Genomic DNA, 19,453 nt, shown 5'->3' on the forward strand with positions numbered 1-19,453 from the left:
CTTTGATTCTCGGCATGTGACTGAAGACATATTCAGTTCCTGAAGAAGCTGAAAGCAGCAAAAAAGACACCGCTGGCTACACTATTTAAAGTTGACGAGTTTGTTCTGACCCCCCCCCCCCCCCCCGTCTGTCGCTAGCCATGATGACGCAATGATTAGTGGGGATTCTCTCTGACCAATCAGCAGTCTGCAGGTTTTCACGTCACCTTTTGGTATCGCCTCAAAAAAGTACCTGTTGGCCAGTACCAGGGACTTACCAAAAACCAAAAAAGGCGAGTAGAGTCAAGTCGAGCAGGTACCATGTAATGGGGAAAACGCCATTAGAAGGCAAAAGTTGGTATTCATAGCTAGTGTTCATAATTTAAAGCATGCATGAAGTCAGAAGAGCTGCTGTTAGCAAGTCGGAGCATGCTCCTCTTGTGTTGCTGTTCTTGTTTCTTGCTGTCTGAGTGGGTAGAGACCACAGGGGACGCATTATCATAAATATGAACATACTTCTATTCCCCTTTTGCATCCCACTTCATTCAGCTTTAGACGGCTCACTTATCACGACGCCTCAGATCTGCAACATCAGGCCTATTAACTGTCATGTGGAAGTCTAAAGGCCAAAAGACATAACCCAAGGACTGAAATCAATAACAGCATCAGCTAAAAGCCCAAAGACGTAATCAGGGGACCTACAGGTATATTTCTATTGCATACTGTACATGTCTTGTAATGATGGAATGACTTCATCTAAAGATTATCAGGCGATTTCAGGGTATACAGATGTATAAAGACTAATAGTCAAATAGGGTTGGGGGGGGGGGATCCATACATCTTACAATATTTTACGTGGTAATACTGCATCAATATTAAGAAAACAACACACTGGGACATAGGAACGAGTTCCAGGGCCACAACAACACCGAGAGGAAAAACGGGAGGGAGGAAGACAAAACAACACGTGCAGAAACAGACACACACACACACACACACACACACACACAGACAGACACAAGGGACCAATCACACACACAAACAAAAGGCTACAGCATTGACCTTAAGGACTCAGCAATGCTGTGCCAAGTCTCCAAGGTCTTCCCCAGGGCTCCACCCCCACACATAGATAGATAGATAGATAGATAGATAGATAGATAGATAGATAGATAGATAGATAGATAATAGATAGATAGATAGATAGATAGATAGATAGATAGATAGATAGATGAAAGGAGTTTAACACTCCTGATCTACATGTACGGCAGTATAGGAAATCTGAAAACTTCCCCTTAAAGTAGCACCTTGGCGGTAGTTAACTAGCCTGATTAAATTTTCAAAACAATTTGTTTTGCCAAATCTTATAGTCCGTGGCTAAAAACTCAGTCACATTAGACAGTCTTTATATATCTATGTTGTCTTTAGATGTGAGATAGCGTCAGTCTTTCAGAGTCTTCTAGTGTATGGAAGGCAGTAGTAATCAAAAAGGTTCACTTCAGCTTGTTCCTGAACAGTGCACAGCTCATTGGAAAGTCACAGCTCCCACACACGGAAGTGCAATAACTATACGGAAGTATCCAAGACAGAAGAGATGCAGAGCCACTGTGTGTGTGTGTGTGTGTGTGTGTGTGTGTGTGTGTGTGTGTGTGTGTGTGTGTGTGAGGCTCTGGGAGACAGTCAGTCATCTGTGAGAAGCGTCCCTGTGTTCTGATAGCTTTCATACCCTCGCAGGGCTAATGACGTGCCTTGGCAATTTCAATTCACAAATGCATCAATCAATGTGCAGTTCTTTACCACGGGCGTTGCTTTCTGTTGCCTTTAAGCATTGGAGGCAGCCCCCCCCCGCCCAACCCCCCCCCCCCCCCCCCCCCCCCCGCCCCAACCCCCACTAATGGCAAAATAAATGTTTTGACATTAGCTTTTTCATAGGGGCCTCATGATGTTTGGAAGTGGAGGTTGGGAATTGTTTTCCTCAAGAAATCAGAAAAGAGCACACCCACTATTTGACACCTCTTTGTTGCTGCTGCCGCTGCATCTATAAAGAGACACGGAAAATCACAGTTGCTGCTTCTCTCTCTCACACACACACACACCACAACACACACACACCACACACACACACACACACACACACACACACACACACACACACACACACAGCTCAAGAGTGTACACGCTCTAATACTCCTGCTCTTCATGCACAAATACCTATTTTAAATAATTTGAGACGCCCTCGAAACACAATACTGAATTTCCCACACACAGGGAGAAGAAGCTCTCGTTCCCCCTCATGCTGAAGTGCCGCTCCAGTTTAAGAGAGCGTGGGCAGCACTTACGAAGCCTCCTTATCAGCCAGATGAGGTGCTCTCCGAGAACTATCAGTGCAACGCTCATTAAATCTACGAGCATGACAAACCAATAACCAGTGGTTATGATTCCCCTGCACAAATAACCAAGACTAGAGCCTCAGCACATTATCGGACGCACCAACACATCCACGAAACTCAACGGCGTTAAAGGTGGATTTCCAAAGACTTCCGAAACGCCACGTACAGTACGTACAGAAACAGAGAGGATAGAGAAAGACATGCAGCAAAGGGGCACAGGACCGGACTCGAACCCTGACCGGTGCAGTTAGGACTGAGCATTTATGGTACACACCCCCTACCCGGTGAGCTACCCCCAAAAAAAGTAATTATGAGCTGCTTGCGTAATCAACCCTTATGGTGGTTTTGTGGGTGAGGACGGACTGGACTCACAGCTGTTAAACAGCAGCTGATCATAGCTTTGGCATCGCAAGACGTGATTCTGAATGTATGAAAGATGTATTTGTAGACTCTTTATTGATCCTTTTGGGATGACTCCCGCAAGGAAGTTTAACTTTCCAGCATCCGTTATTGGCGAGAAGAATACAATATATAGAGAAAAAGAGGACGAGGGTATAACGATAACAGTAATAACAGTAATAATAACAACAATTAAAACCTTTGGCTATACAGAAAAGTGTCAGTGTCCAGGTATTTATGTGAGTACAGGTGTGTGTGTGTGGGTATGTACAACTGTCCTCTCTGCCCCCCCCCCCCCCCCCCCCCGAGTGAGGAAATGTGCAGTCTGATGGCATGAGGGACAAAGCTTGTAGCTGTTTGTGCACCTTCAGCACGTAACACACAAAGAAATTAATTAACTTGCAATATTGCATAATACAATATAATGTGTAGGGCCGAAGGCTGAAGGAGCGTGTTCCAGATGAAGAGTCTGAAATGCATTATCCGTATGCTGCCTTTTCAAAATCTCTAATTACTCCGCTTGGTGCCTGCTGGGGTGGCTCAGCGGCATTCGCAGGCTTCCTGCAGTAGAGCAGCTGCACGGCTGAGGCAACGCTACGGGGTTGAGTAGAAATGATACGCCACTGTGATGGTGAAAACTTTAATTTGAAATAATTCCTCTGAGGTTTTTTTGAGGAAAGTGGTTTAACCCTCTGAGGTCTAAGGACATTTTCACAAGTCGTCTTGAATCTATTTACCGTTTTAGGGTATTTGCGTATAACATATAACCGATCCCTGTGTGTTTCATGTAAAAATGTACAGAACAAACTCAGCTTTCCGCATAGTGAAAAGTTCTTTCAAATCTCTTTTTTGAAAACTGACCTTAAATTATGATGTGTTGTACGAATTGTTTCGGGGCTTGAAATGACTTTGCCAAAGTCTTAGGTATATGATTACAATAGTAGATGAATATCTGAAATGACATTTTGCAGGTTTTGTCAAACATTGTGTGTCTCTACTGAAGAGGATTAGGGCCACTGGTGAAAAATGTATTTGAGTTCTGAATTTAATCTCTGAATTCTGGGAATAAAGAAAGAATTCTGAGATTAAAGTCCGAATTCTGAGATTAAAGTCCGAATTCTAAGATTAAATGTCAGAATTCTGAATTTAAAGTCAGAATTCTGAGTTTAAAGTCTGAATTCTGAGATTAAAGTCCGAATTCTGAGTTTAAAGTCAGAGTTCTAAGATTAAATGTCAGAATTCTGAGTTTAAAGTCAGAATTCTGAGTTTAAAGTCCGAATTCTAAGATTAAATGTCAGAATTCTGAGTTTAAAGTCAGAGTTCTAACATTAAATGTCAGAATTCTGAGTTTAAAGTCCGAATTCTAAGATTAAATGTCAGAATTCTGAATTTAAAGTCAGAATTCTGAGTTTAAAGTCCGAATTCTAAGATTAAATGTCAGAATTCTGAATTTAAAGTCCGAATTCTAAGATTAAATGTCAGAATTCTGAGTTTAAAGTCAGAGTTCTAACATTAAATGTCAGAATTCTGAGTTTAAAGTCAGAGTTCTAACATTAAATGTCAGAATTCTGAGTTTAAAGTCCGAATTCTAAGATTAAATGTCAGAATTCTGAATTTAAAGTCAGAATTCTGAGTTTAAAGTCCGAATTCTAAGATTAAATGTCAGAATTCTGAATTTAAAGTCCGAATTCTAAGATTAAATGTCAGAATTCTGAGTTTAAAGTCAGAGTTCTAACATTAAATGTCAGAATTCTGAGTTTAAAGTCCGAATTCTAAGATTAAATGTCAGAATTCTGAATTTAAAGTCAGAATTCTGAGTTTAAAGTCAGAGTTCTGAGATTAAAGTCTGAATCTTGACACTGTTTTTTTGTAAAAATAGGATAACAATTCATAAGCACGCAACTTTCTGTGGCACAGTAGAGAAATTATCGTAAAGGCACGAGAAACTCGCAAATATATATCAAAAGTAATCGATTTTTTTAAATCGTCATTAAAAAGCACGATACACACTTGAATACATTTTTCCCACCCACAGTATTTATGCTTGTTAAATGTGAATAATGTTGGTTAAATAACCGTAAACCATGTTGGAAATGTAGCTGTGTCTGATACATGTGGACCGAGATGGAGCCAGCAATGCAACCAGCAACCTTCGCTCCAGACAGACCTGAGGCAGAAATCACAACTTCATGAATCCCGTTATGAACAAACCACTGATGCCGTCACTGTTTCAGTCTTCAAACGAATCCTGCTCACAAAGAAGCTCTCAAGTGGTACCTGAACGAGGGCTGTTTGCCATCTTGTAATCCTCCCAATATTGACACTCTTTCCACACCGTAAACAGCAGCTTCCTTTCTAATCCCGAGCGCTCGTTGTTCCTTTTGGCCCTTTGTATTCCTTCTCGTTCTAATCTAATCTCTCTGGGTCAACATCTGTGATCAAAGACCGAGAAGAAGCAAAAGGCCTCTGAACGCTGCCATGGACACGTCCCCAGCTGAAAGGCCAAGTTTTAATAATAGTGGCTGTGCTGCGGCTTTGTCATCATGCCTTTCAGCCGGGGGGGGGGGGGGGGGGGGGGGCTGCGCCCTCTAGGCCACGGAGGACGTCTCATATTCTGCCGTGACATTCTTCTCACATAGCCGCTAATGAAACAACAGTGTGTGTACTGTAGAGGCTGAACTGGAAACAACTCGGCCCTGACCCACGCAGCGAGGCGAGGCCCATCTGCTGCCACCTGGGTTCCCTTTCCACCCAATTACCTGCAGGAATCTCCGAATGCAACCCCGAAATGCAGCGGTGGAATGCAAGTAAGTACGTTAACTCAAGTACTGCACCTAAGGTCAAACGTTGAGGTGTACTTGAACCGCGCCAAGCATCGTCTGCAACAGCTTCTGAGACGCGGATATGTCGAATGCTTTTGATTTGTTATATTATATCCAGTTATATTGTTAACTCCTTAACCCTTGTGTTGTCTTCCCATCCAAATTGAAAATCAACACTTTTGTTGAGGCTTTTATTTCAATGACTTTAACTTTTTCTTACGTTTTTGTCCCTTGATTTTCAATGTTTGTCCCTTTTTCTGACGTTTTCAACACTACATAACACTGACTTGTTAACTTTAGTTTCACAGTTATTTTTGGGAATTTATGGTCAATAAACCTCATTTATGGGAAATTCTACCTAATGTTTGAGTTAGAAAAGCAGAAATTAGGAATAATTTAGACTAAAATTAAAGGAATGGATGTTGATGGATAATCACAGACTGGAATATGTCAACTTTTACTCAATACTATTTCAAAAACACTTCAATGATATTCTCCAAATGCTATAAAATTAAATAAGACGCCCCAAAATTAATGAAAGTAGAGATTTGTACATGCCGAAGAGCGTTGCGTTGAATCAATCACGTTATTTTGGGAAATTAAAAAGAACATGGATATAGGAAAACGGGTTAATTTGACCCGAGGACAACACGAGGGTTAAGTCTGTCCCGTGTAAATTCTCCGAATAAAGCTGTAAACAAAAGCTTATTTCCATCTAAAAGTGTGTCCTTCCAGTCCATTTTTCATAAGGATGCATGCAGATGGATGCACAAACTGTACTTTTCAATAATTTGGACCCGAACTAAAAGCCTGCTCTCATCTGCTGACGGGGGGGGGGGGGAGAACAGGGATGAGACACAGCGACACACAACTCTTTTATTCTCAATACGAAAACAAGACATAATGGAGATGATGGGCTCAGTTTTTCTGTCATCCACCTCTGATATGACTGGCATTCCTTAATGCCTTGTTTCTCTCCATTAAATCAGGTTTTCAGGACTGAGAGTGGTGTGTCACTCCATCCATTATGTATCCGTCCATCCATCCAATACATCTTTTTTTTTAAGTAAACAACAAAATAAGTCATTTCCAGACCCAAACGGAGTCGGCAGATTTTTTTTCTTCAGTTTTTAGCGGTAAGCCACAACAAATATCTGAGGATGGAGATGGGTTAACATTCATTCCCGGGCCAATCAATTGGACAATAATGTCCATAATAAAATAACACATACACACTCAACTCTTGAAAGGAGGGATAGAGATGGTGTTCCATGAATATGAATAAAAACACGTTGCTAATGCACATGATATGTTTGGATTGATTACAAAACAGCTGTTACCTCCCTCTTCTTTAAAAAAGACTTGATGTCCCAATTAGTTTTTTCTTCCTAGCAAAAATGATTTGTTTTTAATGAGCAATGATCACAATCTAGCCAGTACCTGATGCCTGAAATGTAAATATAATATCAGTTTACCATTGATGTCAGTTATGTCACGCAAAACCATTTTTTAAAATGTAACATTCCCCTTTGGTTATGGAAGAGGAATAGGGCCACATGTGAAAAATGTATTTGAGTTCTGAGTTTAAAGTCAGAATTGTAGAGTGTGGTCTAGACCTACTCTTATCTGTAAAGTCTCTCGAGATAACTTTTGTTATGATTTGACACTATAAATAAAATGGGATTGAAAAAAATTCAGATTTAAAGTGACTTTATTCTCAGAAATCTGACTTAAAAAACTGAGAACTCAAATTTTTTACTTGGCCCTAATCCTCTCGTGCTGCATTTCCATGACACGCTGTAGATTTTCTTACTCCCCAGAGGGAGATCTAAGATCTTAAGTGTTCCCGTGACCCTCTGACCTCTTGAGTATGTCGCTCCACCATCAAATCTCCACTTCATCAACGAGATTGATTGAAGAGTACAGCTTGCCATGAAATTTACTAAGCACATGACATGCACCAGTTCATTATGGACACTCAAATGAGCTTTAACTGCATTGCCATCAGCTGACTTTGGGCCTTTCCTCATTCAGTTAAACCAACCAGATCACCAATCACCATTAAACAGACCAGAGTGACTCAGAGTGAAACATGACTCCAACTTATGCCTCCAGTTCCCAGTGCTATCAACTTGCGTTCCTACCCGCTTTTTTTGCTGTAGTTTTAATATCAAACGGCAGCAGATTTCCTTGACAGCGGCAGTGATTCAACTCCTGCCGCCGGGAGCTTTGGGCAAAATCCTTCGCATGCACCCAAAGAAAAAGTCATTATCATTCCTGTCAAGACAGATTCCACCTGCACCTTGAGCCTTATTTTAAGAGATTTCCATTCATGCCAAAGGAGGGGGGGGTGTGGGGGGGGGGGGGGGGGGCATGAAATGGCATGAAAGCATGCTCATCACACATCTCACGTAGTCTGTAAGTAAGATATAACACTTGATATCTTCTTTATGATCCGTATCACAGGTTACACATTGTGCCATAGCTTTAAACTCTGATAAGGGGCTCACAGCCATAAAGGTAACGGGGTGTGCTGAGGGCATGGAGGGAAGGAGGGAAGGAAGGAAGGAGGGAAGGTGGGAAGGTGGGAAGGAGGAAAGGAGGGAAGGAAGGAAGGAGGGGAGGTGGGAAGGTGGGAAGTGAAATTTCCCAGATGGCCCTATAGCTGATCAATATTCCTGCAGGCGAGCTGGTCAATGGCCCGTATGGCAGCATTAATGTAAAGCCCAATAGTTTCTGTTAATATATATCTATATATAGAGATATTTATAGAGATATTCATATGAACCAAGTTTTATTTAGTCTTCGTTGAAGGTGCTCTAAGCGATGTCGCACGTTTTTTAGGCTGCAACATTTCAAACATCTTCTCACTATCTGCTAGCTGCCTGTCGCCAGAACCTTTGAGTGAAATGCAGCTAAGGTGGACTCCACCAGCAACAATGACACTTGCTATACAGATGAAAGGCAATGAAAGCCATTATTAATGTAAAAACATGGCAGTATTACAACTTTACAAAGTTAAAAGTAACCATAAAAACTCCCATTAGGGTTCGTACCAATGATTTCCCAAAGAAAAGGATGTTAAGTATTGATCCATTCTACAATTTGCAGTCAATCAAGATACATCCCATCGGCCATTGTGGAGACGTTGCTGTTCATGTTTGTTATGACAGGTAAAGTTTCCTGACCTTATTTTTAATTGAAATGAATTGTATTACATATTTTTGTATATATCGTCTGTTTTATTCCTGTACTATGGACCTCTGATTGTTTCCTGCATAAAGTTATTATTATTTTCTGGTATGTATTATTCAGGGTGTTCCCCATCGTTAAAAGGCTTGGGTGCAGAACCCTGTCAAGCTTACTCCAAATGAATGTGACTAAAAGTCTCAGATCAGGTTGGAGCTTGTCTCCAGTGGTCTTCTTTAGCTAGTTGTTAAGCTTTTTGAGTGTAATTTCTGTATTACCGGCTCTAGCTTTTCAGACACAGATGTGGTTAAAAAAAAAATAATGGTCCAAAATGTATTTATTGTTTATTCAAAAAGTCAAAAAGAAATTGAGATTTAGATTTATTTCATTAGGACAATGCACATTAATCAACATTTCTGAAAAGGTGCCAGTGTTAGCCAGTCGGCTAATTTTCAACGTTAGTCCTATTTACCCAGCATGCATGTCTTTATGGAAAGAAAATTGAGGGAGGGCCCGTAAACCCCGCGCCCAATGCGTGCGGTACAGTAAGTCTTTCGCCCACTAGAGGGAAAATACTGCACGGTCTCTTCTTCAGCTGCTCGGCTCCGGTTAGCGGAGGTGATCCGACAATAATGACTCGCTCTATGGTTACTGGTGCTCAGGGGAATGCTGGGAGGGACGGGAGGGAGGATGGGAGGGAGGATAGGAGGGAGGATGAGAGGGAGGATAGGAGGGAGGATTGTAGGGAGGATGAGAGGAAGGATGAGGGGGTGAATGGGAGGGAGGAAGAGAGTGGATGAGAGGGAGGATGAGAGGGAGGATGGGAGGGAGGATGGGAGTGAGGATGAGAGAGGATGACAGGAAGGATGGGAGGGAGGATGGGAGTGAGGATGAGAGAGGATGACAGGAAGGATGGGAGGGAGGATAAGAGAGGATGAGAGGGAGGATGGGAGGGAGGATGAAAGGGAGGATGGGAAGGAAGATGATAGGGAGGATGAGAGGGAAAATGAGAGGGAGGATGAGAGGGATAATGGGGGAGGATGAGTAAAGATGATAGGGAGGATGAGAGGGATAATGGGGGAGTATGAGTAAGGATGATAGGGAGGATGAGAGGGAGGATGAGAGGAAAGATGAGAGGGAGGATGAGTGAGGAGGATAGGGAGGATGAGAGGGATAATGGGGGAGGATGAGTAAGGATGATAGGGAGGATGAGAGGGATAATGGGGGAGGATGAGTAAGGATGATAGGGAGGATGAGAGGGAGGATGAGAGGAAAGATGAGAGGGAGGATGAGTGAGGAGGATAGGGAGGATGAGAGGGATAATGGGGGAGGATGAGTAAGGATGATAGGGAGGATGAGAGGGAGGATGAGAGGAAAGATGAGAGGGAGGATGAGTGAGGAGGATAGGGAGGATGAGAGGGATAATGGGGGAGGATGAGTAAGGATGATAGGGAGGATGAGAGGGATAATGGGGGAAGATGAGTAAGGATGATAGGGAGGATGAGAGGGAGGATGAGAGGAAAGATGAGAGGGAGGATGAGTGAGGAGGATAGGAGGATGAGAGGGAAATGGGGAGGATGAGTAAGGATGATAGGAGGATGAGGGGGGTAATGGGGGAGGATGAGTAAGGATGATAGGGAGGATGAGAGGGAGGATGAGAGGAAAGATGAGAGGGAGGATGAGTGAGGAGGATAGGGAGGATGAGAGGGATAATGGGGGAGTGAGTAAGGATGATAGGGAGGATGAGAGGGAGGATGAGAGGAAAGATGAGAGGGAGGATGAGTGAGGAGGATAGGGAGGATGAGAGGGATAATGGGGGAGGATGAGTAAGGATGATAGGGAGGATGAGAGGGATAATGGGGGAAGATGAGTAAGGATGATAGGGAGGATGAGAGGGAGGATGAGAAGAAAGATGAGAGGGAGGATGAGGAAGGGTGAGGGAGGATGAGAGGGCGTGGAGGAGGGGAGTCGGTCAAAGATAGAGGACTTCCTGTTGCCTGCTCACCACCGTCTCTGCTCATCCTCTCTCTGTTGCCGGGGCCGACAAAGATACAACGGAGCTTGGTACGCCACTGCCTTCCAGGTGCTCCCCTTTAAAACAGGCTTGGGCTGCTGATGTCAAGTCAACTTCATTTATTTATTTTTGTATTTATTTAAACATATATAGCACATTTAAAGGGCATATGTTGAAACAAGGTGCTTTACGCCCAAGGCAGATGGGACTGACATGAAGTTAGAAATGTGGAAGTTTGGATATTTTAGATATTTTACATAACCAGATTTCCCTAACATTAGTTATTGTTGTGTATATTGTCCTTTTCTCTCTCTTGCCCAGGGACAGCAGATGTAAATTAGCTGTGTAGCTAACTCTGGTACAGGAAGTGCACTGTACATGGTCCCTGATAAACAAACTAATTCATAATAATATAAAAACAATAATAATAGTGGTTATTATGAGTTCTCACTACAATAATATGATAATAATTTGTTTTACTGTCACAACAGAACAGAGGAACATCAAAATTATTAAAATTCTGATGAAAAGAATGTGAAAAAATACAAACTTAAGATATGAAACTTAAAGTCCTTTGAACAAAAACCCAATAACTAATAAAATAATTGCCAACAGGGACGTTGTAGAGCGTCCTCTGGTGGACAGACTATGCAACACCATCACTAACAGGGACGTTGTAGAGCGTCCTCTGGTGGACAGACTATGCAACACCATCACTAACAGGGACGTTGTAGAGCGTCCTCTGGTGGACAGACTATGCAACGCCATCACTAACAGGGACGTTGTAGAGCGTCCTCTGGTGGACAGACTATGCAACGCCATCACTAACACGGGGACGTTGTAGAGCGTCCTCTGGTGGACAGACTATGCAACGCCATCACTAACAGGGACGTTGTAGAGCGTCCTCTGGTGGACAGACTATGCAATGCACTCATAACATGGTTAACCGTCCGTTTATTTTTTTAAAATATTCATTCATCAGAATCATTTATTTGTGAATAATGAATATAGTTATATTTCAGCCATTATAAATGCCAATTCGATAAATCTGGAAATGCCTAATATATCGATACATCAGTCGGGCTCTAGTCTTTAAGAGTGATATTTAAATAACAGCCTGATCTCCACATTTCATTTGAAAGAGTCACACCCAGCACAGACCTCAGAGCTTCAGTCAACACATGAGCCACGTTTTTTTTTTTCTTTTCTTCAGCAGCAGGAGCATCTTTTGAAAGACGTATCACCATAGAGAGTGAATGACAGCACGTGTAGCGGGTGACAAAGCCGAGCCGGCAGCTGAACGGAGATAAAGTGAACACGCGCAAAAGACAACGCTGAAGTCAGACTGAAGGCTGGGATGAAGAAGACAAGTTGGGAGGCTGAAGCGAGTGGAAAATCCTCTGGCCTACTTTTTCCAAAGCTGCATGCAAGTCTAAGTATAGTGTGAATTTCTTGCTCTTTTCTTACCTTGCTCCGGGCTCAGCCTGGGAATATTGCTGGAATCGTCCATTGGTGTATTCCCCAAAAAAAGAGCTTCACGTGCGGCTAGAACAAGGACTGAGAGGCTGGCTTCACCCAAACTACCATCTGGAGGGCTGCTACTTTCACAGGCATGCCTCGCCTTGTGGCTGTCATCATCCGAGGTGTGACAGCAAACTTACCTAACCTCTTCTCTCCTCTTTTTATTCCACCTCTCTTATCCGGTCCTTCTCTCTACTCGCTTCCCATCTCTCCAGGAAAGCCCATCCTCTCTCTCTCTCTATGTGCTCTAGCAGAGTGGCGGGTAGCAGCAAAGACAATAGTGTGTTATGGCACACTTCTTCTTCTTCCTCTTCTTCTGCCTTTACTGTACTGCCGGGAGGGGAGGGGGGAAAGGGGGGGGGGGGGGAGCCCAGAGAGCTTTGGGAGCACGCTCAGTGCAGTCAACCACTCACGGCTCTCAACGAGTGGGGGGAAGCGCCCTCGGTTCAAAGCCGATCACCTGGGAGAAGGAGCGCTATTAGATGGAGGAGGAAGGGAGGAGGATGTGGGAAAAGAAGAGAGAGAGAGAAGAAGAAAGGTGGGGGGGGGAGGGCAAACTGGAAGGGAGAAGGAGCAGGGAGAGGAAATGGAGTGAAACGCATCTGCTGAGATAGAGAGGAGAAGAGAGGGATGAGAGAGGCATGAAGGAGGCAAGGTGGCTGTGATTTGCGAGTAGCAAAGAGCAGCAGCGTGGGGTGCGCATGTTTTATTCAACACAGAGGGATGTGTTGAGAGAGAGAGAGGACCAGCCGGGATGGGTTTGTTGGGCAGCAAAGGGAGAAAATAACAGGAAAATAACAAAAAGAGGGCAATGATGAACTTGGCTCCCTTTTTAAAATCTGGGTCCGAGGCCAGCGGGAGAGCAAGCAGCTCTCAGCGTGTGCTAGAAATACACTTGCTACAACTTCTAGGAAGGTCTGCCTGCAGAGTAGGGCTGGAAATATTCTCCAAATAGTTCGACCCAGTCACAGTAACTTCCGGAGAGAAAACCTCAACTTTCAGTGGCATGCATACGTTTACGCACCCAGGCTAAAGTTGATTAAGAAGAGGAATTAAAAAAAACATCTTTTGGAAATTGATCTTAAGGCCTTAATTCCAAAAGATTTAGGAAAATCCAACCTTTTAAGGACACCAATTTTCTTTGTGAATTAATAATGTATCGTAAATAAATAAATGTTCTTCCTTAAAATACAGGGGGCATTAGTATACACCCCCCTATGTTAAAATACAGGGGCATAAGTATACAACCCCCTATGTTAAAACAGGCTAATATACACCCCTGTGAAATACGGGATAAGTATACACCCCCTATGTTAAAATACAGGGGCATAAGTATACACCCCCTATGTTAAAATACAGGGCATAAGTATACACCCCCTATGTTAAAATACAGGGGCATAAGTATACAACCCCCTATGTTAAAATACAGGGGCATTAGTATACACCCCCCTATGTTAAAATACAGGGGCATAAGTATACAACCCCCTATGTTAAAATACAGGGGCATAAGTATACAACCCCCTATGTTAAAATACAGGGGCATAAGTATAACCCTATGTTAAAATACAGGCATAAGTATCACCCCCCTATGTTAAAATACAGGGGCATAAGTATAACACCCCCTATGTTAAAATACAGGGCCATAAGTATACACCCCCTATGTTAAAATACAGGGCCATAAGTATACACCCCCCTATGTTAAAATACAGGGGCATAAGTATACACCCCCCTATGTTAAAATACAGGGGGCATAAGTATACACCCCCCTATGTTAAAATACAGGGGCATAAGTATACACCCCCCTGTGTTAAAATACAGGGGCATAAGTATACACCCCCCTATGTTAAAATACAGGGGGCACAAGTATACACCCCCCCACACACACACACAAATCATCACATACCCTTCACCATACATTGAGATAGGCATGGGGGGCTTTCCATAAGATCATCTCTCAATGGAAATCAAACCAGCTATTAAGCTAACTGAAACAACACCCTGCCAATCTGCAGGTATGGTGAAGGGTATGTTGCTACTTTAATATAGCCCCCCTTGATCCATCCTGGATCCATGAAATAACTGGCCTTTAATAATAAAAATGTGCCTGCCTCTATGGGAATTTAACATAGGGGGGTGTATACTTATGCATACAAAATTTTGGATGAATAACATTTTTAAAATACAAACCTAAACTATGAAACTTAAAGTCCTTTGAACAAAAACACATTAACATTAAAAAAAAATCAGTGTTGCCAACATGGTCGTTGTAGCGCCCTCTGGTGGACAGACTACGCAACACCAACGCTCATAAGATTTTGGTAAATCTTGGATTAATTTCACAGTTGCAAGTGTAGAGTTACACCACATAAACTCTATCAAGCTCCTAAAAGACAATTATAGCCTTTCTAAAAGGCCTCAGCAACTTCGTAGATCCTACAATTAATCAGAGTATTCAATAAATCCTTTAACCCAGAGTTTTCACCCTCTTTAGTTGTGCTAGATCCCACCAGTTTTTGCTGCATTGCAAGTACAAACTCAGACAAGGAAATGGATATCTTGGCTTCTGCTGTGTCAATTTTGACCGTTCTTGTCTCCCTCAAGTCCTCAAACCCTATGGAAATGCACTACTCGACTAACTTAAAAACAAGATCACCACAAAGAAACATGGGAAATCTAGTTCCGTCTATTGTTAGATCCATGGTCATGAACATTGGGTCATGATATGGTGGCTGGTGTCTCCCTTAGAGATCGGAGGAGAAGCTCAGTCATTCCTGAGGAACTCGGAGTAGAGCCGCTGGTCCTTTGCGTCGAAAGGAGCCAGTTGAGGTGGTTTGGGGGTCTGGTGAGGATGCCCCCCAGGCACATTCAGGTAGGAGGAGGCCTCCGGGAAGACCCAGGACTAGGTGGAGGGGTTATATCTCCAACCTGGCCTGGGAACGCCTCGGGATCCCCCAGTCGGAGCTGGTTGATGTGGCTCAGGGAAGGGAAATTTGGGGTCCCCTGCTGGAGCTGTGCCCCAGTGTTTTAATAGAGATTTTCCATACAAAGAATGCACTTTTGATGGAAACACTGAATTGTCAGTGCCTGTTGTGAGCAGCTTTAGTCTAAATCTCAGGGTACAGTGTGAGCTTTGACCCATACTGGCTGAAACGTGGGGTGGCAACAGTACAAACAGAGTCATGGCAGTCATGGTACATCAACTTCAAATACAAAACACAACTCACAATATTTCCAGCGATGTTCATCTAATGCATGATATGATTATACAGTACATGCATCATGCATGTTTCATGAGGCGGGAACAACAAAGCTCCGCTCCTACATGGACATGGACTTTCAAAAAGCCCGACGCTGCTCTTCAGCCGCCACAAAATCATAACCCAGAATCCCCAGGAGACGAGCTGCATCCAACCTGCGCTTCGACCAAAAGTCAAGCTTCATTAATCCAACGGTGTCTTGTAGCGTGCAACACCTCCTGCTGCTTGAGTGAGCTTCAGGCATGCCAGAGTGGCTGTCCACTGAGTCACAGTATAGCATAGCAACAGGACCTGTGTTGCATTAGACCCTCGGGACATCACTGACACCACCGCTACCCCCTGACGCTAGAAGCTGCATGGGAGGAGCATGGAAGCAGTCTGTAAGGACTAGTGTAACGGTCTTCTAGTGTGTTGCATGTGTTTGGGTTGGTATAGTGGGGGGTTGGGCATCATGGCTCTGAGGGACTTTAGAAGGTTGTAGTTGGGGGTTCAGCCCTGTACCATGTTCTCTAGCACTGAGGACGGATAGATTATGAAAAATATGGCAATGGCTAGGGAACAAAAGCAAGTTCATGTTGCATCAGGATCAATGCATTGATGAAAAGGACTGGCGAAGATGTGTCTGTGGCACTCAGCCCCGAACCCAGTGGTTCCTCCTAAAGACAATACACCTTTAACAAGCTTGTGGCCGTGCTATCAGCTCAGCATGTACACAAACCCTTCATAGTATTCTGGTAGACTAACGTTTTGATGTAAAAATAGATCTTCATCAGAGTCCTGTTGTCTGGTGTCAAAGTCCTGGGCTCTGAATGACAAACCCTCCACCTTAGACTTCCTGAAATTGCAAACCTCCAACCTCCATTACTTCTAAAATGTATTTAGCAAAACAAATCAGTAGGGTATTAGAGTATTTTGTAAGAGACAGGGTTGTGACCCGCCCACAAAGCTCCACCAGATCTGTATATCACATTACATGTTCCTGAAGGAATGGAGAAACTGCACATGCACACAAATGCTGAGTCACCATATTGCTTTGATGGTATGGAAGTCTCCATCGGAGGGTCTGACATAAGGAGAACTGCTACACGCCGATTTTCTATATCCGGAAGTTCTGTACCGTATATATCTACACGGGTTAATTAAGTATTTCCCAAAGGTAATAGTTGCCTATGTTTAGGGAATGCATCAGTCTCTACTAGCACACTATTAAACATGGAAGTGGGGTTTGTTTTTTTGTCATAAGGTTATAATTCATGTTAAAAATCCACAATGGAAACAACATAAGTGTCATATCCAACAATAATGTTCTGAATTGAGTCAAGAATACCTGTTTATCACTGGAAATAAGGTAAGGCTGTTGATTTTCAGGTAGAAAAAAATGTACTTGTACCATTTTTCTTCTTGTAAAACTTTGAAATGGGTCAATTTGACCCGAATACCATACAAGGGTTAAATAAGTAATGAATAAAGAAATATTTTAAATTTCACGGAAATCCAGAATTATATCGGTAATGGCAATTATTTTGGAGACAATTAGACAGTGAAATTTGGAATTGTTACAGCTCCACATAATAACATTATTAATATAAATATAAATGTTAAACCTCCGTCTTTATTCATGTGGGGTGAAATTAATTGGCCATGCTGAGGAAGTGGCAGTGAAATTTGCCGTTTCTGTTTAGTCTTTCCATTTCTAGGCCTAAATTATAATTTGCATAAAAACCTTCCTGGATGGAGACGGTGACCCGGCGCTTTCATCTCAAAACGTCTCTGTCTTTTTGGGAAAGGGTTTGACCCGTTCAGCAAACTGTCTCTCACACGTTACGAGTGGGACGGAGGACAGAGTGGAAGTTAATAACCTCAGCTGAATGAGTGGTGGGGCCAGCTGGGTCCTCCCTAACTCATTAAATGTGTGTGTGTGTGTGTGTGTGTGTGTCTCCTGTGTGTGTGTGTGTGGGTCTGTCTGTGTCTCCTGTGTGTGTGTGTGGGTCTGTCTGTGTGTGTGTTTGTCTGTCTGTCTGTAAGTCTGTGTGTTTGTGTGTGTGGTTGTGTGAATGTGTTTTGTGTGTGTGTGTGTGTGTGTGTGTGTGTGTGTGTGTGTGTGTGTGTGTCTGTCTGTGTGCGTGTGTGTGTGTGTGTGTGTATGTCTTCTGTGTGTGTGTCTTCTGTTTGTGTGTGTCTGTGTCTCTTCTATGTGTGTGTGTGTGTGTCTGTCCGTCTTTCTCTGTGTATGGCAAGGTGTGTGTCTGTCTGTCTGTTTGTCTTTCTGTGTGTGTATGTATGTGTGTGTGTGTGTGTGTGTGTGTCTGTGTGTGTTTTCTGTGTGTGTGTGTGTGTGTGTGTGTGTGTGTGTGTGTGTGTGTGTGTGTGTGTGTCTGTGAAGAGCAGGTGGCCTATAGCAAATAGAAAAGGAAGAGAGCATTTCCCTGGGTTAGAGCGAGGGTCAAATTGTTCGACAACAAACACTTTAATGGAGGAAGAAAGTGTCAGACGATTGATTGTGATGTGAGAGATATGAGCACTGACAAGCGCTGAGACATACACACATCACACACAACACACACATAACACACACACACACATAACACACACACACACACACACACACACACACACACACACACACACACACACAGCAGGATGCAAATGAGGTCCCGTGTATCATGTAGAATTAGCATGTTGTATGTCGGTGGGAGGGTTCCATCAAAAAAACATTCATAAAGGATTGAGTCTCTTTTCGGCTTAATGATGCAGTAAGCCCCCCCACTCACTGCTCTCTAACTGTAGAGTAATTGTGGGGGGGGGGCATACTTACTGCTACTTGGATACTATCCATATCCATATCCACTTATACTATACTATCCACTTATACTATCCATATCCACTTATACTATCCATATCCACTTTTACTATCCATATCCACTTATACTATATTATCCATATCCACTTATACTATCCATATCCAGTTATACCATCCATATCCACTTATACTATCCATATCCACTTATACTATCCATATCCACTTATACTATCCATATCCACTGGATTGCCCCGAACATAGAAAGCTATCACATTAGTTTCAGCACACCATCCAGTCTCATAATCCTCCTCTGTCAGAGCTTAACCTGCTCCACAGAAGACTCAATTTCAATTCAGTTATATTCATAGTATCAAATCATAACAAAAGTTATCTCACTTTACAGATCGAGTAGGTCTAGGCCACTCTATACTTTACAAGGACCCAACAGTTCTAGTAGTTCCCCCCAAGAGCAAGCATCTAGTGCGACAGTGGCGAGGAAGCTGGGCCTGGGCGGCCCAATCAGAAGAGACGCCGCATTTTCAACGGTTGGTCCTGATGAGACGGCGGTCCAACTACGTCTCTTGGCTTTTAGTCTGATTAAGTAACTACACGCCATCTTGGACAATGTCTCACACCCACTCCATGGCTTGCTGCTCAATCACAGGAGCACTTTCAGTGATAGACTCATTGTCCCAGAATGCACCACAGAGCGCCACAGGAAGTCCGTCCTGCCTGTGGCCATCAAACTTTATAACTCCTCCCTCTGAGTGTCTGACACAAAGACACTTAGAGAGGTTGAAACTGGACAATATTATCTGTTTTGTGCAATAACACCGGCTTGTAATGTGTGCAATACTCAACTGCTACTATTATTATTATTGTTATTATTATTATTAAGACTACTTTTCACCATTGCAACACCTTAATTATGTTCATTATGTAAATACTGTATCATAATATTCCTTTAACTATGTAAATGCCCACTCTCCTTATATTTCTTTATTTATATTTCTACTATCTGTGCAACTGCAACACAGACTTTCCCTTCGGGGACCAATGAAGTATTTCTGATTCAGATTTCTGAT

General features: G+C 43.0%; 1 protein-coding gene across 4 annotated transcripts in view; it reads right to left on the minus strand.

The window, feature by feature from the left end:
• Positions 1-19,453, minus strand: part of plch2a (phospholipase C, eta 2a) — a 215,287-nt gene that overhangs the window by 90,904 nt on the left and 104,930 nt on the right. Inside the window, exon 1 of one of the 4 annotated variants that reach the window (XM_032519817.1) lies at positions 12,258-12,648. The exons of the other annotated variants lie outside the window; for them this stretch is intronic. Coding sequence (XP_032375708.1) covers positions 12,258-12,300 — 43 coding nt within the window. The 5' untranslated portion in view covers positions 12,301-12,648. Of the gene's footprint in view, positions 1-12,257; positions 12,649-19,453 lie in introns of those variants that run through there. 4 annotated transcript variants of the gene reach the window in all.

The sequence above is a fragment of the Etheostoma spectabile genome, chromosome 7 (genome assembly GCF_008692095.1).
Source record: "Etheostoma spectabile isolate EspeVRDwgs_2016 chromosome 7, UIUC_Espe_1.0, whole genome shotgun sequence".
Classification (NCBI taxonomy): domain Eukaryota; kingdom Metazoa; phylum Chordata; class Actinopteri; order Perciformes; family Percidae; genus Etheostoma; species Etheostoma spectabile.